At 44.7% G+C, this 26,347-nt stretch overlaps 1 protein-coding gene across 1 annotated transcript; it reads left to right on the forward strand.

Annotated features, from left to right (window-relative positions):
* Positions 1 to 735: 735 nt before the first annotated feature.
* On the forward strand, positions 736 to 20,491 carry ABRAXAS2 (abraxas 2, BRISC complex subunit; the record flags this gene model as incomplete). Its single annotated transcript, XM_084264957.1, has 9 exons — positions 736 to 807; positions 1,957 to 2,047; positions 5,057 to 5,093; positions 8,319 to 8,385; positions 10,839 to 11,029; positions 11,673 to 11,792; positions 12,407 to 12,491; positions 14,492 to 14,606; positions 19,997 to 20,491. The coding sequence occupies 9 exons, from the start codon at positions 736 to 738 to the stop codon at positions 20,461 to 20,463; spliced, it is 1,245 nt and encodes a 414-aa protein (XP_084121083.1). The 3' UTR covers positions 20,464 to 20,491.
* Positions 20,492 to 26,347: the final 5,856 nt, after the last annotated feature.

Genomic DNA, 26,347 nt, shown 5'->3' on the forward strand with positions numbered 1-26,347 from the left:
GCAGGGGTCGCGCTCTTGGCTGGTGAGGGGCCTGGGGTGTCCCTGCCGCGTTTTCTCTCCCGAAGCCGTTGAGCATCGCGGGCTGCCCTTCATTCTGGCACCGGCACCGGCTCCGGGAAGAGATGCGGGCAGCTGGGGCGTCCCCGTGCCACCCCGCTGCCGGGCGGCGGCGGGATGCTGCCGACAGGACGCCGCTCGCCAAACGGCAGCCCAAGGGGGTTATTTTTCGCGGAGCAAAAGGGGGACAGAAGCATCCCGGGGTGGGGGGGGGGTGGGTCACAAGCCAGCCCGTCACGGAGGGGTAGGAGAGAGGGGTGGCCCGGCTGCCCAGCCGGCTCCTTCACCGCTCCATCCAGCCTGCACGGGACACCTTGCCAAGGACCCGTCCCTCGGAGGAGATGCTCGCTGCGCCCAGCGCCCCGTGCCCGGCAGCGCTCGCCCGGCCGCCGGCACTGCGGGCACGGCGGGCACGGCAAGCCCCAGGCTCGGGTGAGGAGCGCCCAACCCACCCAGTCCGGCCTGGCAGGAGGCCGTAGCGCCCGGTCCAAACCGTCCAGCTTGCTCCTTGCCCGCCCTGCCCGGCCCGAGGGCAGTGACCGCCCCGAGAGACAGCGGCTCGGCGCGGTGCGGCGGGACTACACTTCCCAAGAGCCCCCGCGCCGCAGCCGGAAGCGAGCGGGCGGCGAGCGCGCGCGGTGGCTTATGGGAGCGGCGGCGGCGGCGGTGGTCTTCATCATGGCGGCTTCCATCTCGGGCTACACGTTCAGTTCCGTCTGCTACTACAGCGCCAACAGCAGCGCCGACCACGTAGGTGACCGGGGAGGCGGCTGCCTGGCGCGGCGGGGTAGGGCGGGGCGGGGCGTCGCGTCCCTGGGGCTGCGGGGGCCGCCTCCCTCCCTGAGCGGTGCTACCGGCCCGCCCCGCCGCCGGTCAGGCCCCAGCCGGCTGTAACGGCCGGCGCTGGCGGCTCCGCTCGGCTTCCTCTGGCGGCGGAGAGGGGTCCCTCAGCGGCAGCGGGGCCCGCGGCGTGCTGCCGCCCTGTCCCGGCTTGGGAGGGGGTGCGGGGGAGTGACTTGCAGCCCTGCCGGCTCCCGGTGCTGGGGGGGGGGGGGGGCTGTCGGGCGGGCCGCGAGTCTGGGCGCCGCTGGGGTGGGCGCGGGGCCCGCACCGGGCCTGGCGGGTGCGGGGCTCTGGCGTGAGGCGCAGGAAGCTCGTCGCAGGCAGCAAACGGGCGTGTCGGAGCTGCGTGAGCGGCGGCCCCGGCTTTCCGGTAACCGGCGCCGGTTGCCGTGCGGAACCGGGGTCGTTTCCCATCCCTCCTGTGCTGCTGACAGGCCTCTAGCGTGAGCTCGCTCCCCGGTCTCCGCACCAGGAAGCGGTGCTTGCGGCACGGGCACCTGACTCCTGCTCGTTCCCCTCCCTCCTTTTGGGTGGGGGTGGAGGAGAGAAGCTGAGTTAACTTTGCCTCCCGAGCTTTGCAATCCCCGGCATTGATCAGGGCCCATCCCCGTCTCCAAAGCTACATTTAAATAAGCCTCTGCAGATACCAACCCAGCTTCCCATTAGTCCTGAAGGACCAGAGCAGCAGCAGTGTGGTTCATCCTGCTCAGGCCTCCTCCTCCTCCTCATCCACTGGGTGTAGCTGGGTCTGGAGGCAGAGCACTCCTTTACATAACCTCTGTTTGCATTGTTTAAGTTCCACATTACCTATGGACCCTTTCAATAGGGTGTTATTTTTGGACAACCAATTCCTTCAGTGACCTGAAAGGATGTTGACAGATCAGACTGGGTAAACCTAAAGGCAGATTGTGCCTACTGCAGCTCAGATGTATTTCAAACTAAGTCTTTGGTTTATTTCTTCTGTTTAATGCTAAGAAAGTTACTTGTAGTGGGCAAGTTTGGGGTGGGTTTTTTTTCTATTTTTAGTCTTTCTTCCCCCCTCCCTTTAATTTGCAGGAAGGATTTCTGCTAGGGGAGGTGAGACAAGAAGAGACCTTTAGCATTAGCGATTCACAGATCAGCAACACTGAATTTCTACAAGTGATTGGTAAGTAATAGAACTTTGAGCTATTCTGGAAGAAGCACTGTTGAGGCTTTCAATTCTTGGTACAACATCTCAGTAAGAATTACCTCACTCAGGAGACCAGCACAAGATGTTTCAGTCCTTCAATATTATGTTTGCTGCAGTAAACACTGCAAAACAAATGTGTTTGTGGTTGAGGTGTGAGGAAGGGAAACAGCCTGATGTAGATGTGGGGGTTTTATGTGTCTCCTTATGTGGAAAACAGATTGGTAGCTGAAGACATTTATCTGCTTTTCATGATGGACCAATGATTCATTTGGCTTTTGGCCCTGTGGGGAGTTTCCTGCTCAGTGTGACTGCCTGAATACAAGCCTGTGCTCAGAATCAGTGCGTTGCTTCATCTGCAGATACTGCAAGGGGGGCAAGTTTTCAGCAGAGGGGATGGATGGATGGATGGATGGATGGATGGATGGATGGATGGATGGATGGATGGATGGATGGATGGATGGATGATCACTGATGACATCATAAACTGTCACAGCCAGATTTGCTGAGGAATGTTTGGCAAACAATTTACTTACAAGCACAAGGGCCACAGAGCTGATTTGTTGTTACAAGAAGTGAAAGAACATCTCAGCTGTTGCTGTTAAATGTTGTTGGTTGAAGTAGATATTTTTATGCACAAGTGAGAAGCTGGTGCAAGTTTCTAGCTCTATGGCTTATAGAAAACAGGAAACCTCTGAAAACAAAATGCCTTGTTTGTTTACAATTGTGTAACCTGCTGTTGAAGACAGCTAAACCTCCTTTAAAAACCTGCAACACGTGTGTGTACCCAGCTCTGAGGATCTGATCCCAGTTAATGTTGGCATCAAAGCTTAGCCAGTGTGCAGACACCTTGTGTTTGACTCTCAAACGTGGTTCTGATGCAGAACTAGTGGTCTGTGAGAGCGTGAGGTGTGGGCTGTAGTACATGACACCTTAAGATACTTCCCACCTTGAAGTAGCGATGGTTGTGTGTGCAAGAAGCCAGATGGATTAAGTAGCTTCCTGTTCTGGGTATTCCTAAGGAAACATGGGTGATAATTAACTGTAACTAACTGACACTTTGCTGAGTCAATTTAATTGAGCTGGATTACAAGAAAAAAAAAATAAAGACATGGGGATTTGTGTGTGTGTGTGTGTGTGTGTGTGTGTGATCACTGTCAAAGTGTTGTCTGCAGGACAGTACCTGGTAGCTGTGTCTGTGCAGGCAGAACTGGGCATTACTGTTCAGTGATAACTGATCTGAGTTGCTGGCATTGTCACACAGTAATGTCACCAACTGCTGCCTCAGTGTGGTGTCATAATTCAAGTGGTGGAGCTCAGAGTTTTTCTCTTCTTAGGTAACTTTTTTGTCACATTCTTGGTCACAGTTACTTTTTGAAAAGGGAAATTACATGTGCTCCCTCACCCCCAGATATCCTAGATATTTTTTTGCTTACCACAATATTTATTCATCAGCATTAACTCTTGAACTCCCAGTTCAACTCACAAACAGTTTTCTGGCACAGCTGAGTTACCATTCTTATGTGCCTGCTGCCTCAAAGCTTAGTGACAATGTTTGAGTATGTACCTGTGTATATATACTATATGTACTGTGTATATATATAAAAAGGTCAATTTATAAAACTTTAATTTAGAATGGTGACTCCTTCATGGATTCTGAGCAGGCTTGTTGCTTCCTGTTTGCCAAAAGACAAGGTACATGTAGCAATTCAGTAACCTGAGAATGAAGTGTGTGTGCTTGGTCCTTACTGAACAGTTAAACTTACTGGCTTTGTTTCCACATGTTCCTGTTTGAAAACATGGGCTTGATACACTTTTAAACAATTCCAAGTGAGGAAAGTGAGTAACTTTACCAGCAGCATGGTGAGGAGTTCTTGCCAGGGGAAGCACACAGCTCCGCAGGCAGTGTGCCTGCTGTGGCTCAGGGCCCTGCTTTGACAGTGCCTGGGTCTGCTGGGATGCTGCTGTGTGTCATCTGTTGTTGCTGGGGAATTGTGATCTGATGCTGATGCTGCTGAGATTGCAGTCGTGAGCAGCCCGTGACTTTGGGAACAGCAGGTGGTGAGTCACTCTCCAGGAAGGAAGAGTCTAAACAAAGTTGTTTCTAAACACAACAGCAGGGTTCTAATATCAGGCTTGAAATGTTATTGCTGTGTAAGTGCCACTCAGTCTGAGCAAACACAGCTCCAGACAAATGTAATGTGAGCAAGGTAGAATATTATGAATAATTGCTGAGCTGTGTTTGGTAAAAAGTCAGAGTAGAGGAGAACTTTAAAGTACCAAATGCCATAAATAAGTTGTGCTTGGGGCCAGAGAATGTAGATGGGATTTTTTACTTTTTTTTTTTTCACTCTTTTCCAAGATTACTGACATGTTACAACCTCTGCTGCTTAAATAAGCATCTTAGCATTTATTACAGCCTCTTCAATGAAAAAATATTGCTGGGACTTTTTAATACTCTATGTAAAAGAATTCTAATTTGCAGCTAATCATTTTGGAGTGGCATTTAATCCCTTTTCCCTAAATCTAAAGAGAATAGATTCCTTTTGCCTTTCCTGGTTAAATACTCTCACACAGAAAATTTCAGTGGTTCCCTCCCCCCACCTTTTTTCTTATTCCTTGCTGCTGTAATAAGCAGAGTACGTGTGAATGCAGGGAAATAAATGCCTTTGAGAAGATTATAACTATAAAATAGTATCAGAAGTGTGTATCTGAAGCTCAGATACCTGTGTGTATCCAAGCATGTGTATCTCTTACTGTTAAAATATTTTCCTCTGTGAGAAGTGAGATCAGAAAGAGAAGCTGGTTTTCTGGGTATGGTGCTGTGTCATGAAGTGGTGTTGAGACATTAAGGGCAGTGTGTGGTCTGACTCAGATGTTTATTTACTCAGTAGTTATGATGTGGAAGTTCATGCAAGACATGCCACTGTAATTTTCTTTACCTTGAGCAGCTGGACATATGTCTCTCTCTTTTGTTTGTTGTTTCAGAAATCCATAACCATGAGCCATGTTCAAAACTCTTTAGGTAAGCATGTTCTGATGTTTTTCTGTGCTGGCTGCAGGATATTTTTACATTAGCATTTCAGATGCACCTACTGATGTCTGCATATCTGGTGATCCTACACAAGTGCCTGTGAATGGCACCAACCATGACAAGGAAAGTGTGAGTTTACAGCTGTAGTAGGTCAGAAAGGGTGCTGAGGTAGCTACTACAGGCTCATTTCTCTCTCTCTTTGCTTTTCCACCCCGTGTAGTTAGCAGAGGCAGGATAGTCAGATCAAATCATACCATTCTGATAATTAGGATGAATGTCAAAGCCAATTTAAATGATTGTGGTCTTAGATCTTACTCCTCTGCTTGGGCTTGGTGGGTCACGAAATGTCCAGTGACTTTGTGGTTTAACAAGTCATTTTGTAGTTGGCTACACTGACTTGCAGCAGCTAATTATTCTGAAACTTTCAGGTTACTGGGTATTTTTGTGCTCCAGAATAAAAACTAAATAAAGGTCTAATATATTCTACTTAGCAGCTTCCATCTATTTATATGTAGCTTTTCTCTACAGTCTTCATTTGTTGCACAGTGATGGCTTCTAAATTGCTGTCTAGAAATTCTTTATAGAAGGAATTCCCAATTAATCTCCCCTTGCCTTTATTTAGAGGCTTCCAGCCAATTAAGAAGACACAGTACCTTATATATTGTGATTGACATTAGTTACATTAGAGAGAAAAGCTGCAGTCTGTCATTTGCTATCTGATAATTACAGAGAGGGTACTCTTAACCCAGTGATTTACATGCTGGAGACTCTACACATCAAGATAATGCCCCAGTGTCTGGTAGACTCTTCTGGACTCGTGGTGCTGCTGCGTGCAGTGCATGTCAAAGCCCATCGTGTTCCGTGCCTTTCCTCCAGCAAGCAACTGCTTGTTAGTAGCTGAGCTGATGGAGGAAGGGGAAGTCAGTATTTCACTGCATGCTTTCAGCACAAGGAAGCCCATGAATTTATTTGCTTCAGAGCACAGGGGAAAACTCCTACAGCTCCTGTAGCCTTTATCAGGACCAGTGTGGTGGTGTAGCAGATGCTGATTTTGGGGCATTCTCCTTTATCCTTTTGAGTTAAGTGTAGCCAGTTGGAGGCTCGTCTGCTCAGTAGGAGTGTGGCCAGCAGGTCAAAGGAGGTGATCCTCCCCCTCTGCTCTGCCCTGGTCAGGCCCCACCAGTTCTGGGCTCTCTGGGATAAAAAAAGACAGGGATCTCCTGGAGAGACTCCAGAGGAGGCTACAGAGATGATGAAGGGCCTGGAGCATCTCCCCTGTGAGGAAAGGCTGAGTGAGCTGGGACTGTTCAGCCTGGAGAAGAAAAGACTAAGGGGGGATCTTATTAATGTTTATCAATATCTGAAGTGTGGGATGCAGGGGGAATGGGCAGCCCCTTTTCAGTGTCTGTGGGGACAGGACAAGGTGTGATGGCCGCAAGTTGGAGCACAGGGAGTTCCACACCAACATGGGGAAGAACTTTTCCCCAGTGAGGGTGAGGGAGCCCTGGGACAGGCTGCCCAGGGAGTGTGGAGTCTCCTTCTCTGGAGATATTCCAGCCCCGTCTGGACACCGACCTGTGTGACCTGTCCCAGGGACCCTGCTTTGGCAGGGGGGTTGGACCCGATGATCTCTCCAGGTCCCTTCCAGCCCCTATGATTCTGTATTCTTTGGTCTGGCAGTGCTGACACTGAGTGTAACAGGCTGGGTTCAGCACTTCTACCAACACATGGCAACTGAATAACAAGCTGGGATTTTAAAAGGACTGGCTTCTCTCTGCAGTTTCCATATGAGGGTACTGTTTGCTCATCCCATAGGAGAATTCTTCTTATAAAGCATAGAAAGAATTGGATATCCACTAGTTACAAGAATGTACCAATATTGTGAACATGAATTGAAAGGTCATCCAAATATTATGTAGTATCACAAATTAGTGATTAGTTTTATTTTGCACAGTAACTTGCATCTTGAAGCAAACTTTATTTCCACCTTATTTACCAGCCAAGTACTGAGCTCAGGATTTTCTGTTGGGGTTTTTTTTCACCCCCCCCACACAAGAGTTGTGATCACAAGACCTCTAAAACAGAGCATTTTCCTACACTGCTTTAGGTGTTAGTGGTATCAGCTCTTGAAAGAGACTGAGGACTTGGCAGGTAAGTCAAGGAGGAAACTATTTGCAAATGTTTTCCCTTTTATCATGCAGTGTGATCTACTTGAATTTATAAACCTGTCCACATAGGTAGCTTTAAATTCTTCAATCTGTCATGTCCTCAAAATACCAACTTGTCAGAGTTTGGGCCTCAGTTTTCTCAGCAGAGCTCTATGGAATGACCATGGCCCTTTGGGTTCTTGCTGGCCTCAGTGTAACTGTATTAGCTTCAAGGGTCCAGTCATGTGAGTCTAATTGCAGGGCTGGAGCTCAAGAGATTGTTTTGTAGCTGCATGTAAAACAGCCCTGCTTTCCTTTCTTCTTTGGTGGGTAGGGCTCTTAGTGCCAAAGCAGGGCTTTACAGAATGTGAATCAAAATAAAATGTACATACCCCTTGATGTAGGGGCTGGTAGGCATTGAACTAATGTGTGCAATGAAAGCATTTAAAATGAATCATTACAGGCATCTTGTATTTATCATAGAGTGTGTTAGGCTGGAAGGGGCCTTTAGAGCCCATCTAGTCCAACCCTCTGCAGTGAGCAGGGGCATCTTCACTAGATAGGTTGCTCAAGCCTGATCTTGAATGTCTCTAGGGATGGGGCTTCACCACCTCTCTGGACAACCTGTGCCAGTGATCCACCACCCTCATATTAAAGAATTCTTTCCTACTATCCAACCCAAATCTCCCCTTTTCTAGTTTAAAACCATCACCCCTCATCCTATTTGTACAATATTTCATTGCTAGTGGTTTAAAAGGGGTCAGAGGTTTTGCACCAGCCAGTCTTAGGCATCCCATTTAAATGCTCAGCATCTGCTGTGAGCAACTGCCTCTGTCTTAGCTGTGCAGTCAGCCTGGGCTTCAAACTGTGCTCTCTGGCCCCTGAGTTGGAATCTTGTGTAGGCTTTGTGTGTACTGCCCTATGTTGATGTAGGTAAAACTGCAGAGGCTGCTTTGTAACGTGTAGAATGGCATCTAGTTGAAGAACACTCAAAGTATAAACCATATATGTAAAATATGTGTGTGTGTGAAGTGTGTACTGACCTTTCTCTTCTCCTTTTTGGTTCAAGCTTTTATGACTATGCAGGCAAGGTTAATGAGGAGAGCTTGGACAGGATTCTTAAAGACCGAAGAAAAGTAAGTTCTCTCTCCTTTCCTCCTGCTCGAGTCCTTAGAGCCTGTGATCAGCAGCTTTGGAAACCAGACAAGAAAAAGGAGTTAACAAGTTAACAAGAAATATTTTGCTTTCACAAATCTGATGGTTTGTTTCGACCCAAAGCTTATTCTGCACAGATGTTGGTGGATTGTAGGGTAAATTGGGGGGCAATGTCTAAATTCTGTGGAGAGATGCAAAGGATTCAAGTTTGAGTCTCCAAAAGTGAAGGGCTAGTATGAACCCAGGGGAATTTCTGAGCTAAACATGGTGAGCATGATGATTGTGTCCAATAATGCTGTAGCTCATCTGTAAAACCTGTCCTAAAGAGCTCATGGAAGAGTTACAATGGTGTAGCCTTGTAGGTGCAATATTTGCACTGTCAGTTTCCAACTGGGAAAGACATTGTCAGATGTTGTCACAGCTTTGTCACACTCCTCCTTAGCAGCACAACTGGTACTTAGAAAACTGAAGTTTAGTGGCTGTTTGGAGGAGTCAAACCTTTTTCCAGTGTTTCATTCTGTACTTGCACTATCTTCCTAATTATTGAATAATGGGTTTGGAAGTTCTCCTGAACTGACACATCAAAGTTCCTGTGGTAGTGAAGGGAATCCACCAGTCAGCCTGCTCTGGCTAAAGGACCAATGACTAACTAGCATGGGTCAATTAGTCATGGGTCATGGACCTAGCTGGACCTTTGACTCTCAAAGTCTGGTTAGTGCCAGAGCTGGGGGTGGTTAAAACAAGACCTTTAGTCTTGTTTGACTTCTTCACTGGTTTTTACAGAGCAGCAGCAGCGTTCTTCCAGCTGCTGGTTGCATGTCCCTGGCAGCAGAGCCAGCTGTCAGGGCACAACCTGCTGCCTTGGGATTTCTGTCCTCCACAGGTGACTGGAGTGTAACTTCCACTGCTGCCTACAGTGGGAGTTGTTCACTATGCAAAGGCTGTGGTGACAGTTGCTCAGTTCCCAATCAAATTTGCAGTGTGTTTTCTGTTCACCTTACCCACCTGCACTGTGGGTTTTTTGCTGGCAGACAAGGCTCACACTGAGGAGGGATTTATAGGGGAGCAAGTCCTAAATCTCTGCACCTTCTGATGATTGTAACACTCTCCTTTTGGCTGTTTCTTCCAGCAAGTGCTCTCAGAATAAACTCCTCTAGGTATATTAATGCATTTATGTGAAGCACATGGGTGGTTTGGTTGTATATTTATATGTAGAGACATGTGTGTCTTTACACTGATGATGGAGTGAGTTTCCAGTCTCAGATCCCAAATACTGTAGCTCCACTCCAGAACACTACTAATATTGTGTTATATTAAGTTCCACTTCAGGAGACAAGGTCAAAAAAAAAAACCCCAAAACCAGATGATGAATGTTTACCTCCCACTAGTTTTCAGTTAAATTTTATTTTGTTAGGACCTACCTTGCAGGGAGATTCTGGCAAGATGTGTTACCTGTGGTGGAAAAACTGGAGAAATTAAAATTTGCAAGTGAAGCACCACAGATGTAATGACATTAATTGTCATAATGTCAGAAAATAGAAAGAAACAGTGCTGCCTGGGATCCAAGATGCTCTCATACTGCCTTTTGTTAGCAAACTGAGCACGTTTTATTATGTTTAGACAAAGTAATTGTGAAGTTTTACTATAAAAAATAAAAACTATGCTTCTAATTTTTTCATGTCACACAGGAGTCCTGTAGGTTAGTGTATAGAATCTGCTCAGTTTCACTGAATACATACATGTGGTGGTAATGCATCAGTACATGAATGGTGCCTGTTAATGCAAATTGTTAATGATCAGTCCTTTTTAATTAATCTCTTAAATTAAATGCTTGCTTACATAAGGTAAAGGAGTTTGATGCATGCTGTGTGCAAAATATTCATTGAAATAGAATGGGTCTGCACTGGTGTGCATATTTTTTCACTCTTAAAGGCACAGTGGGATAGTTTTATCCCTGTATACAGCAGGTGAGTCCCATATGGCTCATGAACAGACAGGAATTTGCAAATATGCTTGTGAAGCACTGGAAATGCCTTACAAATCCTTGCAGTTGAAATATTTAAGCTAAAGAAACCCCACCTCTGCTGTGTTGGAAAATTGCACAAGTCTAATAATGTGAAGTTACTCCAAAGTTTGTTGCTAAATGCAAAACAGGTGAAGTGTATTGGAAAGGGGGATCCTGAACTCCTCTGAGAACACCTGAGTGTTTGTACACAATGAGGCTGAGCAATTAATAGTCATGTTGTAACAGGATGGTGCTTGCTTCAGGTTATTGAATAGGTGCAAAGCCTCAAGTAATTCAGTCTGATTTTATTGCAATAAAGCTATTGGCTAACTCATGTGTTGCCACAGTTTCAGTAACTTCATTATCAGAAGGTAAATATGTATCTCTTGATTAATGCTTTGGGTTTTTTCTGATGGCCTTTGATTACAGAACGTCATTGGATGGTACAGATTCAGGAGAAACACTCAGCAGCAGATGTCATATAGAGAGCACATCATCCATAAACAGCTGACACACATTCTTGGAGTGCCTGATCTTGTCTTCCTTCTCTTCAGCTTCATTTCCACTGCAAATAACTCAACACATGCTTTAGAATATGTGCTTTTTAGACCAAACAGAAGGTAAGCAATCTCTGTCTATAAAAGAATCCTCGTTTTCATTCTTCTTACTGCTGTTCTCTAAACTGGAAGGCTGCAGCTTTTTATAATAAACCTAATCCAGAAACTTTAAAATGAGATGAGTTGTGATTATCAGAGATAAGATATTACCAAGGCTATTGTATATAATCTTTGGAGTAGGAATTAAGAAGTCTTTCTAAACTTCCTCTTCTTTACAATTGCATGTAAAGAAGACTTTAGTCTTCTTTAGTGATGACAGCTTTTTTTATGTGCAAATAATTTACTAAAGTTTTGGGTGAGCAGAAGTTCTTTTCAGTCTTTAAACTTCCAGGCAACAAAAGCAATGTACTTTAAGAGAAATCAAATGTCAATACCATGTTGCCCGTAGTATACCTGAACATAGCTTCACCCTGTTTGGATGTGGTGCAGTTTGAATGCATAGCTCCAAGAGGTATGAACCATCTCAAGGGAGATTTTGATCATGCATTTATTTTGAACACCACTTCCTCCAGCTTTTTATAATAAATCTAACCCAGAAACTTTAAAACTAGATGAGTTGTGATTATCAGAGATAAGATGATATCAAGGCTATTGTAAGTAATCTTCGGAATAGGAATTAAGAAGTCTTTCTAAACTTTCTCTACAGGTATAATCAAAGGGTGTCACTTACTATTCCTAATCTAGGCAACACTAGTCAACAGGAATACAAAGTTTCTTCAGTGCCAAATACTTCTCAGAATTATGCCAAAGTTATTAAGGAACACGGGTAAGGATTTTTTCCTTTGCAGATAAAGTTCAGTCATCAAGCTGTATGTTCTTAACCTTCCAAAAAACAGTAAAAATACACATGTTGTGCAGGAAAAACCTAGTTCTGGAGGAGAACTATGGGTTCCTAGTGCACTACTACTGCTTAGAACTAAAACCTAGAAAAAATAGAGACAACTTTGTGCACTAATTAGAAAAGCAGAGTTAGCATGGTCGGTCAGTGCTGTGGATGTTCTGGCTGGAGGATTCATACTTGATTAGTTATTTTTTCCCCCAAGGAATATTGTGAGCAAGTTTGCTTTAAAACTTTGATTTGGAAGTGTTGAAGTCTTGTTAAGTCATTTAAATTAAATATTGTAAATGCAGAGTAGCTCTTCTTAAAGCTTTTAAAGATTTCTGCACAAGTTGAATCTCATTCAAATGGGAATTTGCTGTTCCAGAAGGAATTTGGGTGTTGAATAGGCTGCTGTCCAAATTCTGGTTATTGAGAGTACAGTATTTCTTATTCTATATTTTATTTATATTGCTATAGTGATTAATTATTTAATAGCAACTCAGACAGCATAAGCTAGCAATTGGTGTTGCCTTTTCTAACTAATTATTTCTATGTTTTAGTACTGATTTTTTTGACAAAGACGGAGTGATGAAGGACATCAGGGCTATATATCAGGTTTATAATGCACTTCAGGAAAAAGTACAGGTAACTTCCCTTACTTATTATTGGTCAGTATGTATGTGACACCTTTTCTTTGGTCTTTGCTTAAATCAGGAGTGCAGTAGATGAAGATTTTTAGAGTTTAAACAGGTTTTTTATGAAAAAAGGGGGGGAAAAGGTCTGACTTTAATGAAATGTGTCTGTTTCTATTGAATGTCTGCATTGGCAGTGGCTGCTGTAAAAGCAGTTGATGTGAATGTTCTCTTTCTCCTTTGCAAGTCAGAGTGGCTTAATGCTTAGTGAGTTCTGAGAGACACCAGCTATTTTTAAGAGTGCACCTTAAAAGCCTTGCTGGAGGCAGTAGGGATACGCACAGGTTCCAAGGCTTGCCTGTGTGAGTTTAAAAATGACTCCTGGCTCTTGGTGTGTAGCAGGCAGTAGAGAGGGCTCCATCTGTTAGCTAAAACTTGTGAATGCTCTGTGTGGAGCACGAGTGAATCCTGCTCCCAGTGCAGGAGAGCATCTGAAAGTGCCTTGAGTGTCAGATCTCCTCAGCGTAAGCTTGTCAGTTCACAGCTTGTCCCACGTGAAGAACAGTGTAGCTCAGGAGCACTCACATCTGCTAATTGTGCTGCAGTCACAGCTTGTTCCCAGGCTTTCCCCTCACATCTGCCCTGGAGGGAGGGATCTGTGGCTCTGCTCCAGCTTAGCTTTGCTGGCTGGCACATAGGGCAGGGAACACGGCAGTGATCACTCCAGCTGCTCCCTGATGCTGCTTGTGCAGGGGAACTCCTGTTTGGCAGTGGAAGCTGCTGCTTTCTAACCTGCCTTGTAAGTTGGGTAACTCACATGGGGAAGGCAGACTGCTTTCAGGACACACACAAATGTATTTTCAGAGGTCTGTTCCATTAGCTAATGGTGCTCTGTAACACTGTTTTTGCCAAGAGCACTTGTGTCTTCTCATGCTGCTCTTGTTTGCATTAGTGTCTGGGAAACTGGAAAATGTAAACACCATTGGAGAGTTGTCTTTCCTACCTGTGAAAAGTATGACTTTGTATTTCACCATGTCAGTGATGCTGCTGTATGTTGTTTATTGAGCTCAGAAGTAACTTAGGTGTTAGCTAACTTGAGAAACCTTTATCTTTAAAGTGAATGTTTCACAGAGAACGTTACAGGACTGGAAATAACAAGTTTTCTGGTAAAGCAGCTGAGATAACTGTATTTGCATTATTCACCAAATAGCTGGGAGAGGACGCTTTAAACTTTATAAACTTCTAAAAATTAACTCTGCTTCCAGTTCTAGATCTGTCTCAACTGTAGGTAAGGTCACTAATAATAACCTTTTGGAGATGGAGCAGTGAATGGCAAGTGATGTACTGTTTAAAACTCATCAATGCTTTGAGTTGTGTGCTGTTAAAACCAGATTTAATAATGACTTACAATTTACTACTTCAGAAATTATCTATCTGGTATAATGTGTTTAGATTAAAAACCAAACTGATATTATACAGAACTGGTTTTAATCATTCTATGAAAACTTCACCTGCATCTCCTAAGCAGCATAGGGGAACCTTGTTGAAAAAGTCCTTGGGTCCTGTTTATTTAATCAGGGTATCAGGAGATCAGATGTCTCTTGACTCAACTCTTTCATACCCCACTTCAAATTTGGTCTAGTACAAAAAGTAGCACCCCTATCTACAGTTTAAAATTGTGCTACTATTGCAGCAGCATTGTGGTAACAGTCTATTTGAATCTTAAATTAAACAAAAAGGGTCAAGCCCCCTCCTCCAAGTAGGAATAACTAACTTTGCATCTTGTTACAAATCCTCCTGAAATGATTCATTACTTGGAAAAGCTTTTCCTATCCTACAGCTCTTGGGAATTGGCAACAGCCAGTAAAGAAAACAATCACAATGTTGAATATTATGTGCTGGTATCATTAGCTCCTGCTCTTATTTTGTGCTTTGTAGTGGTGTTGTGTCTGGTGGAACTTCATTCATGTTTTTTTCCCCCAAATCTTAGCCTGTCTTCTGTTTTCCTCCTAGGCAGTATGTATAGATGTAGAAAAAAGTGAACGTGTTGTTGAATCTTTCCAAGCTGATGTAAACAAGTTGAAAAGGCAAATCACCCAAAAGAAAAATGAAAAAGAACAAGAAATAAGTAAGTTACCTTTTAATGGTGTTTGGTGTTTATTGCTCTGGTTTAGAAGCAGGTGCTGTATGGCCAAAATGTTTTGTGGAGTTACTTTGAGTAGTTTTCCTGATGGCTCCTAGGAAGATGTGGGGAGTGGAAATAAATCACATTGAGGAGGATAGATGATGGGCTTACATTGGATGACATCTAAACTGTGAAAGTATGAGTGCTGCAGGTGTTTCTGTAGGAGTCATCCAATGGTAGCCTCACAGGAGGGAGGCAAAGCTGTAGAGAAAGGAGGAGAAAGTACATTCTGGGAATTGCATAGGAAAAGTTGGGTTGTAGGACTGGACAAGTGGAGCAAAGCCAGGAATGGAGAAAGCAAATCTAAATCTGGGGAGATTACATAGAAATGGGGTGCTGTGATTGCAGGCCAGTAGCTGGCAGTGGTCTTTTGGAGTCTTTATTCCCTTTCTCACTCCCCAACTCTATCCCCAAATAGAAGCCCAGCATCAGGTGAGTTAGAGTTCAGATGTATTGCTGGACCCAGGCAAACTGGGTGAAGGAAGATGAGTGCTCAGGTGAAGAATGTAGGTGATTTTTGCCCTTGTAGCTTTTAGTGGATGTATGACCTTTTTCACCACTGATTCCAAGGACACATCTACATTTTTCTCTTCCTCTCTCACTTCTTAGTTACCGAATCCCAGCATTTATTTTTCATTATTTGCTGGTGTAGTAGTGAGTGTGATTAACATCCAGAAGCAGTATTTCAATGTTAAACTAAATCTTCCCAAAAACCCATTTTGAAATCACAGAATCACAAGGATGGAAAAGACCTTTGAAGATCATCAAGTCCAACCAATCCCATCCTAAGCTAAACCAGATCCCTAAGTACCTCATCTACCCTTTTCCCCTATTCCTATCATCAGGGTTATCTGCTACAAAGTGGAAGAAACCTCTTAAATACAGAATTTTTTTTGAATTTGCCTGCTCATCAGTAACAATATGGCACTTGGAATACAGATTTCAATTTGTATTAGTTTTCATTCCATGAAGCTACTGAAATGTTGTCCTCCTTGCAATGTGTTGGGCACATTATTTGATTTATTCAGTGCAATACAAGTATGATGGTCATCATCTTCTCCAGTGAAGCTCTGAATGCAGAAGTTATCCTTCTGCTCTGTTTTGAGGGCCTGTGTGCAGTATTGACTCAATTGGTGCAAATAAATCCCATTAAGAATCCATGGGTTCATTACAGTCAGTTCTGCATTCCATATTAATAGCACAAGTTTTCATAGTGTGCATTTAGTACTCATGCACTTAGCTAGGGAAAGCCTGTGTGTTCATCTTTGGGGTTTGTTTTGGTTTGTGGGTTGTTTCAGGGGTTTTTTTGCTGCTCCCTAACTTTCTGAATCAGTGAGACCTATTGTGTGAGCATACTTGTCTGGTTACCACACTGTCCCTCCTTTCTGAAAACCAAATGTGGCTCTAGGAGACTCGTGCTTAGCAGCAGATAGGTTTTGTGAAGGGCCAACCTGGACATTTCCAAGGAGACACTGCTGATCCACTCTAATTTGTGAGTGTAATGGAAGACTGGAGGTGGAGAGTGGGAGCAAATGGGATGTTGCATGTCATTTGCTTAGGAAATTTTAAAAAAATATATCAGCAAATGCTGCCTCTTTTTTTTCCCATGCTTTGAAATAATAAGCAAATAACCAAATTTCATAGTTTCAGCTGTAAGATGGGTTTATTATTTGTGCATCTTGTTTCAGACAGAGCTTTAGGTAACTAAAAGATGACTTAGGTGGGTCAACACCCTCAACTGGGCAATAGGCACCTCTGCTGCTATCACTGGGTGTCTTTATTTCCTCCAGTCAGCAAGGTACCATTACAACATAAGCATTTTAGAGCAAAGTTTGATCTGTCAGACCATTTCTCTAAGGTTCTTCCTCCTCTGAACCTCAGAGATCAGGTAAAGAACCAGCATCAGCCACAGACCATTTGAAAGATGGAAGTGGCGTGAGTCACCGGTATTTCCTGCTTGGCTGGAGATGAACCAGCCAGGGAACTGCTACTACATGAGCTAGAGAGAAGCAGGGATGGGTATTTAGTGTGACTGGAGCTGCTCCCAGCCCATATGGCAAAAGATGTGGTGGGGGGGAGGCAGAGCAGTCGGTGTTACCCCCTAGATACTACCAGTGAGATGCAAACGCCCGGCTGAAAGTCTATGCCAGAGCAGATAATCCTGTGAGAGGGCTGAGACAGGAAAACACACAGCTTGTATCTCTGCAATATTTTTAGATGTGAGTAGCTAAATACTGAAGCTGGCCTTCTGTTCTCCCACTCTCTCAATATTGGGAGAATTTCCTTGCTTTAGTGAGTTAAATGTTCCAGTTAATCATTCTCTTAGCTGGAGGAAAATGGAGCGTTGGGTTCCTGCAGTAGTGTTGTGTTCAGGCTTGTTGTTAACCAAAAATTTGTAAGGGTGGGCTGTGACTCTAACACTGTAGCAGAAAAATTAGCTGAGGCTTTACTCATCTGATCACTGAAGTAATTTTTTACGTGTAGTAGTAGCGTGTTGTAGGGTGTAGTGAGTGCTGTGATATTCCCAGATAGCAGGAAGTCTCCCACTGCAGTACTCATCTTGTGGACCAAAAATGGAGTGCTGTTACATAGCCACTTGAGGGGAATATGCTCTTTTTATTACTGAAGAGAGAGCTCATTGACTTGATTAAAGGAACTCCTCAACCTTCAATTCTGCTTTTTGCACAGCAGCACAGTGTTACAATGAGTAAAGCAGATACCATTTTTTCTATCACCTAGCTGCAAGGCAGCTTTACTCATGCTGGTGTCACTTGTGATGTTTGGAGGTTAATAACCAGTTAGAAACCAGTTGGAAACTTAAATCTCTCCCAGTGCTTAACAAACCTTCCTGCAAGGAAGCTTTTCCTTGGATCTAGTGTCTGTTACTCCAATTTAAGCTGCCTTCTGCTTACCTTTCCACAGCAGCCTCTTGTACATGTACATTTGAAGACTGAAACTTCTCTAATTATATGTCAGTCTTTCCTCTTGGGTCATGATATCAATACCTCTAACGAGTCCTTCTCTTTCTCCAGCTTCCCCCTATTTCTCAAACTAGGATGTTTGAAACTAGATGCAGTAGTCTACTTGTCTTAACCATTGCAGTGTGTACCAAAATAACACATACCTGTTTCTCAACAGCTGAGCTGTGGATATTGCCATTTACACAGAATCAGAGACTGGGCTGGGTTGGAAGGGACCCCGAGGGTCACAGAGCTCCAACCCTCCTGCCACAGGCAGGGACACCAACCTCCAGGCCTGGAGCTACACAAGGTTGCCCAGGGCCCCATCCAACCTGGCCTTGAACACCCCCAGGGATGGGGCATCCACCCCCTCTCTGGGCAGCCCCTTCCAGCCCCTCACCACTCTATCTGTAAAAAAAACTTCCCCCTCTATCTAATTTCAACCTTCCCTCCTTCAGCTTCCATCCATCCCCCTTGTCCTGCCATTGTCTACCCTTTTAACAAGCTGATTCCCCTCCTGTTCCTCTGCTCCCTTCAGGGACTGGCAGGCTGCAATGAGGTCCCCCCACAGCCTTCTCTTCTCCAGGCTGACCCAGCCCAGCTCCCTCAGCCTCTCTCCGTAGGGGAGCTGCTCCAGCCCTCTGAGCATCTCCGTGGCTCCTCTGACCCCTCTCCAACAGCCCCACATCTTTCTTGTACTGGGGCCCCAGCTCTGGACACAGGACTCCTGCTGGGGCCTCAGGAGGGCAGAGCAGAGAGGGACAATCCCCTCCCTGTCCCTGCTGCCACCCCTCTGCTGATGGAGAGAGGGTAAATCACTGGTGAACCCATGTTTCTTTGCAGAAGGATGAAACCACTCCTCATTTTGCAGTTTGTGCAGTTCATTATTCCTGTGCATGTCTTCCTTAAATTATTTTCTAGATCATCTCATTGGAGATCACTTTGGAATTCCTGTTGTGATCCTCTGTTATACTTTCAGCTATTACTAGCACAGTGCCATCTGTAACTTTAATAAGCATGTGCTGATTAAATTCCATCATTTGGGTTCTTAATGCAAGTATAGTTCTGGTGCAGAGCTGTGGGAACTTCATCTTGATGCATCTTTCCAGTGTGACTGTTTAACCCTTGTAACTTTAAGCAGCTGGTTTTTAATCTTGTAATGCTTGTGTTATTGTCTATTTGTCATGAAACATGGAGATGCTGTGCAAATCCTTAAAGGCAAGGGAGATCTGTAGCTTTAAGTCCTACTTTTCTTGTTAAAACCACATGGATTGGGAAGAGATCTTACCCTTAGTGGACAAATTTATTTCTGGCAGCTGTCTAACTGTATAATAACTGGAAAGTCAACCATGGGAGTGGTGGGTTTACCCTTTGTGCCTGGCTTTCCATAGGGAAACAGGTTTCAGGGATTCCAGCTTTACCTGCTTTGAGGAACACACCAGTCCTACCCTAGCATGAGATCCCTCATTGTGGATCGCTGTGCTGGACACAAACACAGGTTTGAAAGGTGACTCTTGCTCAGCTAGCTAGTTAGCCACCCAGACAGGAGATCCTGTGTGAGTACTGATGCTCTAGCAGAAGGTGAGTGTGGTGCACAGTGGCTACACTACCACAGACATTGGGAGGGAGCAGTTTTAAAATACCCCCTTGAGGGATGAAGACAAGGTCACTTCTTTGCTGGTGTTCCTGAGATTGTCCCCTAGCACAAGGAGAGATGTGATTTTAAGTTGTAGCATCAATGGTAGAAGCTGATACTGTCAGATCAAAATTGAGTCAGGCTTTTGGTACTGAAGATGGAGCAGGCACAATGAGCCCTAGTATAGCTGCTTTTGGATGTGAGGAGCGATACAGAGAGGTGGTGAGGTGGAAAGAGCAACAGAATATGGAAGCTTCCTGTAGCTGTGTTTTTAGGGGACTTAAACCAGAGGAAATGAACTGCACAGAATGACTGCACAGGAGAATGTAGCACTCTTGTGTTTGCTTTCTGATACAGTTTGGGTTTGACAGGGGATCATGGAACAATCAAGCTGTGTTGATGGTGATGAGTTCCATGGCTGTGCTGCTATGTTTAGGGAAGATACTGTTTGTCAAGCTCAGAGTAGGATGTAGTAATGAGTAGGATGTAGCAATGAATGAGATGGGATGTGATGGTCAGGGACAGTGTCTCATGTAGTCACCAGTAGGAACATGAGATGAGTAGCAGAGCCTGAGAGGAAGAGATGCAGTGTTGGAGTTTGAAAGCAATGCCAGGGATCAGTGTGTAGTGACAACCAGAAGGAAAGAGGGGAGAGCTCAGCTGGGTGGGTGTGGTGTGTCACAGGAAGATGACATGAAGTGTATCACTGAGTACAGCAATGTTCTCTGCTTTTGTAGGAATGCAGCAGGCAATTCTAAGCAGGCAGATGCCAGCAGATAACCTGGAACCCATGTTTGTTCCACGAATGTCCTACACTGGGTTTGCTGTGGAAGGCTGCACGCTTGAAGATGCAGATGTCTCAGATCCTCCCCCTCCATACTCCAATTTCAGTGCAACCACCCAAGAAAGTACTGTGGGTCCCAGTCTCCTGGAGAGCAGTGTCTTCATGCCTCGACCTCAAGCAGTGGGTTCTTCCAGTTATGTTTCCACAAATGCAGGATTGAAATACTCTGGTAATGGAGCATCCATGCCATCTTCCCAAAGAGCAGTTGGTGACAATGTTGATGAATCAGAAGACAGTGATTATGAAAACTTGCTTGAACCTACAGAATCCTCTGACAGTGAATACTCACAGAGCAGGGATTCACGACCCTCAGCACATCCCGACGGCGACTCCAGGAACACTCAGACTTCCCAGATTTGATGGTGGGGGGTGAGGTGGGGAGGGAATTCCACACGACACTGGTTCTTTTTCATCATTTGTTACAGAGAGATTTCGGGGATTTTAACCTGGAGGAAACGAACTACACAGGATTCCTGTGCACACAACACGTAGAAGACTTGCACTAGAGGGTTCATTCACCTTGGTGATACATTTTGCAAGTTTTATAATGGAATCATTAGGATAATCAAGTTGTACTAATACTGATGAGGAGGAGGTTCATGGATGTACTGGGAAATTTAGGCAGAATGGGATTTATAGAGATCTTGTAGCTTTTTGTTGCCGTATTTTTCTCTTTAAGACAATAAATTGGGGTGTAGTAACTAAGCACAGTTAGTCTACAAATAATGTTCTCAAATCAAAACTTACCTCTTGCACTATCATGCCTTGAATTTTAATTTTTGAAAGGGAAAAAAAAAACAAATTATCAGCAGCCTTCAAAATAGCTTTCTGTGGTAAGCCAAATGGGCCTTTGCAAGCAGGGAAATGCTGGTAATTCCAGGAAGCCCCATTGGAACAGATGTGGTCCACCTTCTTCTATCAGCATGCTCTCCTAACAGAGAAGGGGTTCCTTTCAACTCTCTTTTCCTGGCAGAATGTGTATCACTTCAAGATGGTTGCCTTTTTTCTGTAAAGGGTTTGTGGGGGGGAGGGTGGGATGACTGCTAAATCATCCAAAATGAATGTCATAAATAGAATTATTCTGGTTTTGCTGGGTTTACAGTGACTTTATGCCACACTAGCCTCATTTATTGTCTCATTTGTTATTTTAACATAAATCCAAAATGCACATAGAGGAGTAAATGACTGACAGAAGTAGTAAATTCCATCATGACTGGACTTTGGAGCCTGCAAATTACAGACATCAGAGATGGCTTCTTGCATTTTATTTGCCTCTGAATATTGGATTTACGCTTCTAGGTGAGTTTATTACATGTAATAGGGGGTAGGGTAGGAGAAGAGTGTTTGGAGAGTCCCCTGGGTTTCTTACCTCTTTTCCTCTGGATGAAATGTGTAAATGGTTATTTTAATTTGAATTACAGCTCTCTTCAGAAAACTGCCATTTGGGATAAATGAAGTGTGGTATATTTAGAGAATTTCATGTTTGGATGCACTTATTTTTATTTAAATACTGCTTGTATGCTAATGTTGCCCAAAAAAATATGTGAAATGGTGCCACTAAGAAGTTTGTATTATTGGATTTTATCCCTGATTTGTAAATGAGAAAATACACCTTTTTTTTTTTTTAGCTGAGGTTATTTTAAGCATTTATTGCTTCCAGGTGTCAGTAACCACTTATTTGGTTTATACCCAGAAGAACAAAGCAGTTGTTGAATTATATGGATTTATGGAAGTCTAGAAACTTCTATCTGTGTTATATGTAGGCAAAAGCCTGTTCATTAGCCTCTCCTTACCTGTACTAAATTAAGCAGAATGACTTTGGGGGGGGAAAAAAACCCCCACCAATGAGATGTTAAAATTGCCACTTTTCTCTTGAGCATTTCCACTTTTTAAACATCTAGAGGTCTGTTTTAACCATTTTACATTATTCTCATTAGCCTTAACTTGATGCCTTCCTTTGTCTTGGGAGAATTTGCTCCTCTGGTGTTACCACTGGGTGTCTGTGAGCACCTGTGCTTCAGGTGGTGTAGGTGTTTGTATGTCCAAATCAGACTTGACAAGATGGCAACTACCCATTTTTATTTCGTTTTTATTCAGCACAGAAACCTGCAAAAATGTACATCTCTGACAAAGCAGTTAAATGTGACAATAAAATCTTATTTAATCCTGTAAACTTACATTTTTCATCTTTCTCAGGTTCTCCCTCTCCATGCCATAACTTGCCAGAAAACAAGGAGTGGTTTGTGGAAGCTCATCTGTTTGTAGGACCAAGAGGGGATGTGAGGGGTGGTGGGGAGAGAAGGTAACACTGTACCATGAGCATTGTGTCCCTGCTGGGTGTTCTCATGATTATATTGCTACAAAGATCCTTCTAACCACAGAAGATGGCTTAAGTTCTGCTTGGTTTTGCACACACCATGTAGGTGATTGGAGGTGGAGAGAACATGAGGATGTAACCTCTGCCTGTCTGCAGGTACTTTGATTTACTCATCTCCCTTACCCCAGAGAACAAAGGGGGAGTGTTCATTTATTTCAAATTCAGATCATATTCTGGTAAAAATACATGTGACTGGACTTTGCAGTTCTCATTCCAGCCCTGTTAAAACTCATGGTGTTGGGTTGTGATCTGTCTGAAGGGCAACAGAGAGCAGCTTTAATTGTAAAACTGGAGCTTCACACCCATGAAGTGCCAGGTTTCCACATCTGACTCTGGAAAGAGGTTCTTCTGGTGATTCTCAGGAGCACAAAACCCAGCAGCAAGGCAGGTAGCAAAGTCTGCTCACCAACAGGTAGGCAAAAATGAGGAAAAGCCACTAAAAACTGCAGTTTGTGCCTTTTAGTCCCAAATCCTGTAGCTTCCTCTGGTACAAAGTCTTTTCTGTTTTCCTGTTGTGAGAAACCCAGAATTCCTGTTGCCTTTATTTCCAAATTTAGTTGGGTTTTTCTCCCCCTGATTGTTTCTAGCTAGAAGAACAGGCATGTACCATATGGGAAGTCTCACCAAGAACTCTCACATATGCTCACAAAAGAGAGCATCCCCAAATAGTTCTGAAATCAGCTAGGATTCACACTGCAGGAGTCTCCAAGTCCTCTCCTTGCTTATGGAGCAGTGTGTGTTGGCAGAAGGCAGTGTGAGTATCTTTAAGTTTGACATACTCATGGCTACACAGGTTTTGGGGAGATCTCACCAGCTCTGACCTGTCCTGAGTTAAAATGTAAAGAGCTGTTCCTGCTTCATGTAGCAGCAAAAAATAAGATATGCAGGTGAAGACTGATTAGGTTTCCTCTTAAATGGAAAGAAAGGTCCTTCAGACTGTAGTTAAGGTGACTAGTATCAGCTCATACACTTACAATTTCTGTTGTTCACCTCCTTTTATTTGGGTTTAATGCTTTTGGATATAGCAGAAAGTGTTTAGAGACATCAGTGTTACCTCAGGTCAGAGCAGACAGCAGCATCTTCTCATATCCACCGCCCTCTGTTTATAATACCATGGAGGAGAAGTCCTCTGGGTGGAAGTTTCAGTTGCAGGTGCCCCTCTGCAGAGGGATGTGTCTGCTGACACAGTTGTTGGTGCTTTTCCTACCTTTAGCCTGGGTTGCCTGGTGAGCAGGGACACCTTGGGGCTGGGTCAGTGTCTCAGTCTGTAACCTTGCTTTTCTCAGTGCTGCACACACCTGAGGTTTGCTGCAAGCCTTCTGACAGCAGGTGTGCTTTGCTTGGTGGGTCTATGGCTGCCTCTCAGCAGCCTGTAGATCACCTCAGAAGGTGTCCATCTCGGCTTCCTCTGAGAAGAATCTCCCCCCAGCTTTCTCTTGGGGAATAAAATCCTGGTGGTTTCCCACACACGTTTCTCTGCCATATGCTTGTGTGTGTTTGCATGTACACACACCTTTGTACTGCTCACTGCTGTAGCTTACAGGCTAAGGAAGGAAACAGGAGCTGAATTAGCAATTTACTAATGAAACTACTTGGACCCATGTGGTCTGGGAGTGACCCCACATTTGGCACCTCTGAAGGACTCCTGCAAAGCTCTCACCTGCTTCATGTCTCACACCTCCCTTAAAGTGTCAGGGTTGTTAGGTGTTGGTCCAGGGAGGTGATTGGGTCACCATCCCTGGAGGGGTTTAGAAGAAGAGTAGGTGTTGTGCTTGGTGACATGGTCTGGTGTTGGACCTCACAGCGCTGGATGAACAGTTGGACTGGGTATCTTTTCCACCTGAAACCATCCTATGCTTCTTTAAGCTGCCCCCCGTGGTTTGTTACTCTCGACCCTTGCTTACCTGGAAATAACACCCTTCTGTCACCTAGGAACTCCAGCTGAGACTCTGCTAATAGGAGGGAAAAGGAGAGCTGCCCTTGCTGTCCCCAAAACCAGCTGCAGGCTCCTCACTGGGAACGGCTGGTGCTATTCCAGCTGGTGGAAGCAGAGGGGGCTGTCTCTTGTGTTACCAGCCTCCAGCAGAACTGGGGAGGAGGGGAGGCTCTTCCTGAGGCACAGAGGGGTTAGAATGGGTGAAAATCTCGGTGGGGTTGGGAAACAGCTGCGATGCTCAGATCTTGCAGCTGAGAGTGTGCAGGAAGCGACGGCTTGGCCCAGAGACGTAGCAGCTCCTGCTGGGGAGCTGGTTTGTTCTGTTCCTCCCTGGGATGAACTAGGACTGGTACCTGTGTCCAGCAGCAGGGACCTCCTGCCCAAGGGCTGCCAGCTCAGCTTAGAGAGGACTCTGGCTTTTCAGACACCTTGGACAAAGACCTTTGTTTCCTACTTAGATCTAGAACAGCTCAAGGATGGTCCTTGCACCTTCACAGCAGGCATGGCTGCTGATTTTGATGCTTGGGGCATATCATAGTGGGGGGTTTATAGTTTCCCTGTCAGATCTGCCAGCTCTTTCCCTGCTCTTGTTCTTGTGCAGTTGGTTTCAGGTGTAATCACTTCTCAGGCTTTTTTAATTTCTATTTTTTTAGAAGCTAAGCTTCTCCCCTTTCCCATACATCTGATGGTAATTTAACCTTAATTACATCCAAAGCTTCTGAATCCTCCTGAACACAGATTGCTTCTCTGGAATGGCCAGGAGCACTTCCCAATCCCCTTGGAGAGCAGAGCACCCTCAAGGCAGATCGACGGTGTGTGCAGGCGTGGGGGTAACCCTCCTGCTGCCTTACACTGCCAAAGGGAACCTTCCTGCCTTCCATGGGTTTCTGCAAGGCAGAGAGAGCAGAGGCACAGCAGAGCTGGCTTTGTAAGAGCTTCAGCTTCTGTGCAGGGTGCACTAGAGGCTCAATCTTCTTTATTTTGAGTGACCAGCAGGTTCAGCTTCCTGGGAGAAGTCCTGCAAAGGAAGGTGGATGTTAAAGCAGGTTGCTTGGATGCCTTTATGGAAGAGGGGACTGGGATGTCAATCCCATCAGCATCTCTTGGCACCCAACACCTGATCCAGGTGGGTTGGGGTTAAATCCTGCAGTAGGCTGTGTGCCAGTGGAAACCTGGGAAGCTAGAAAGAGGAAATCCCTGACCTTGAAATGAGATGTTAATGCATCCCTTAACCTTTCCCCCCACCCCATGCATTCTCCAGTGAAAATAAAATGCCATGTTGCCTTTCCCAGGTTTATCAGGGAAAGGATGCCCACTGAGCTTTGCAGAAGTACCTCAAGGCTACTGAGGCTGGGAAAGCTGCTGCTTCTGTGGGGTTTTGTGTTAATTATCTCCAGCTCTCCTGAGGCCCTGTGGTGCACAAGGCTCTGCCAGCAGCAGGGCTCTCTGTATTCACCTGGTACCAAAGAGAGCAGTTGGTTGGCTCCTTAATGTGGATTTGTGTCACTTACTTATTTCCTCTGGCTCTGTTGGAGGTGTTGGGCAAGAAAAATCTGAAAACCCTCAAATGAAATCAGTACTAGAACAGACAGACAAGTGTTTCCAAGGTCTTCCATTATAAGGAAGTTCTTTTAAGCTTTTACTGGAGTTATTTTCCTGCTCAGCATTTTTCCTTGGGCAAATGTTTTTTCCAAAGGAGGGAAAATAGTACTGCTGAGGGTTTTCCCTTCAGAAAGCCTATTTCCACTGTGGAGATTGTTCCAATGAATATTTCTGTGCTGGTTTGTGATTTCTAACATATTCTCAAGACTGAGAGGCTGCTAGAGTTGCTGCCTTGAAGCTGTGAGCAGAGATCTGTGGGGGTCTGTAGTACTAATATAAAGAATAGTTAATTTTAGCCATAAATGGACCCTCCTTAAATCAAATGTTTT

The sequence above is a fragment of the Gallinula chloropus genome (assembly GCF_964237585.1).
Source record: "Gallinula chloropus genome assembly, chromosome: 5".
Taxonomy (NCBI): Eukaryota; Metazoa; Chordata; class Aves; order Gruiformes; family Rallidae; genus Gallinula; species Gallinula chloropus.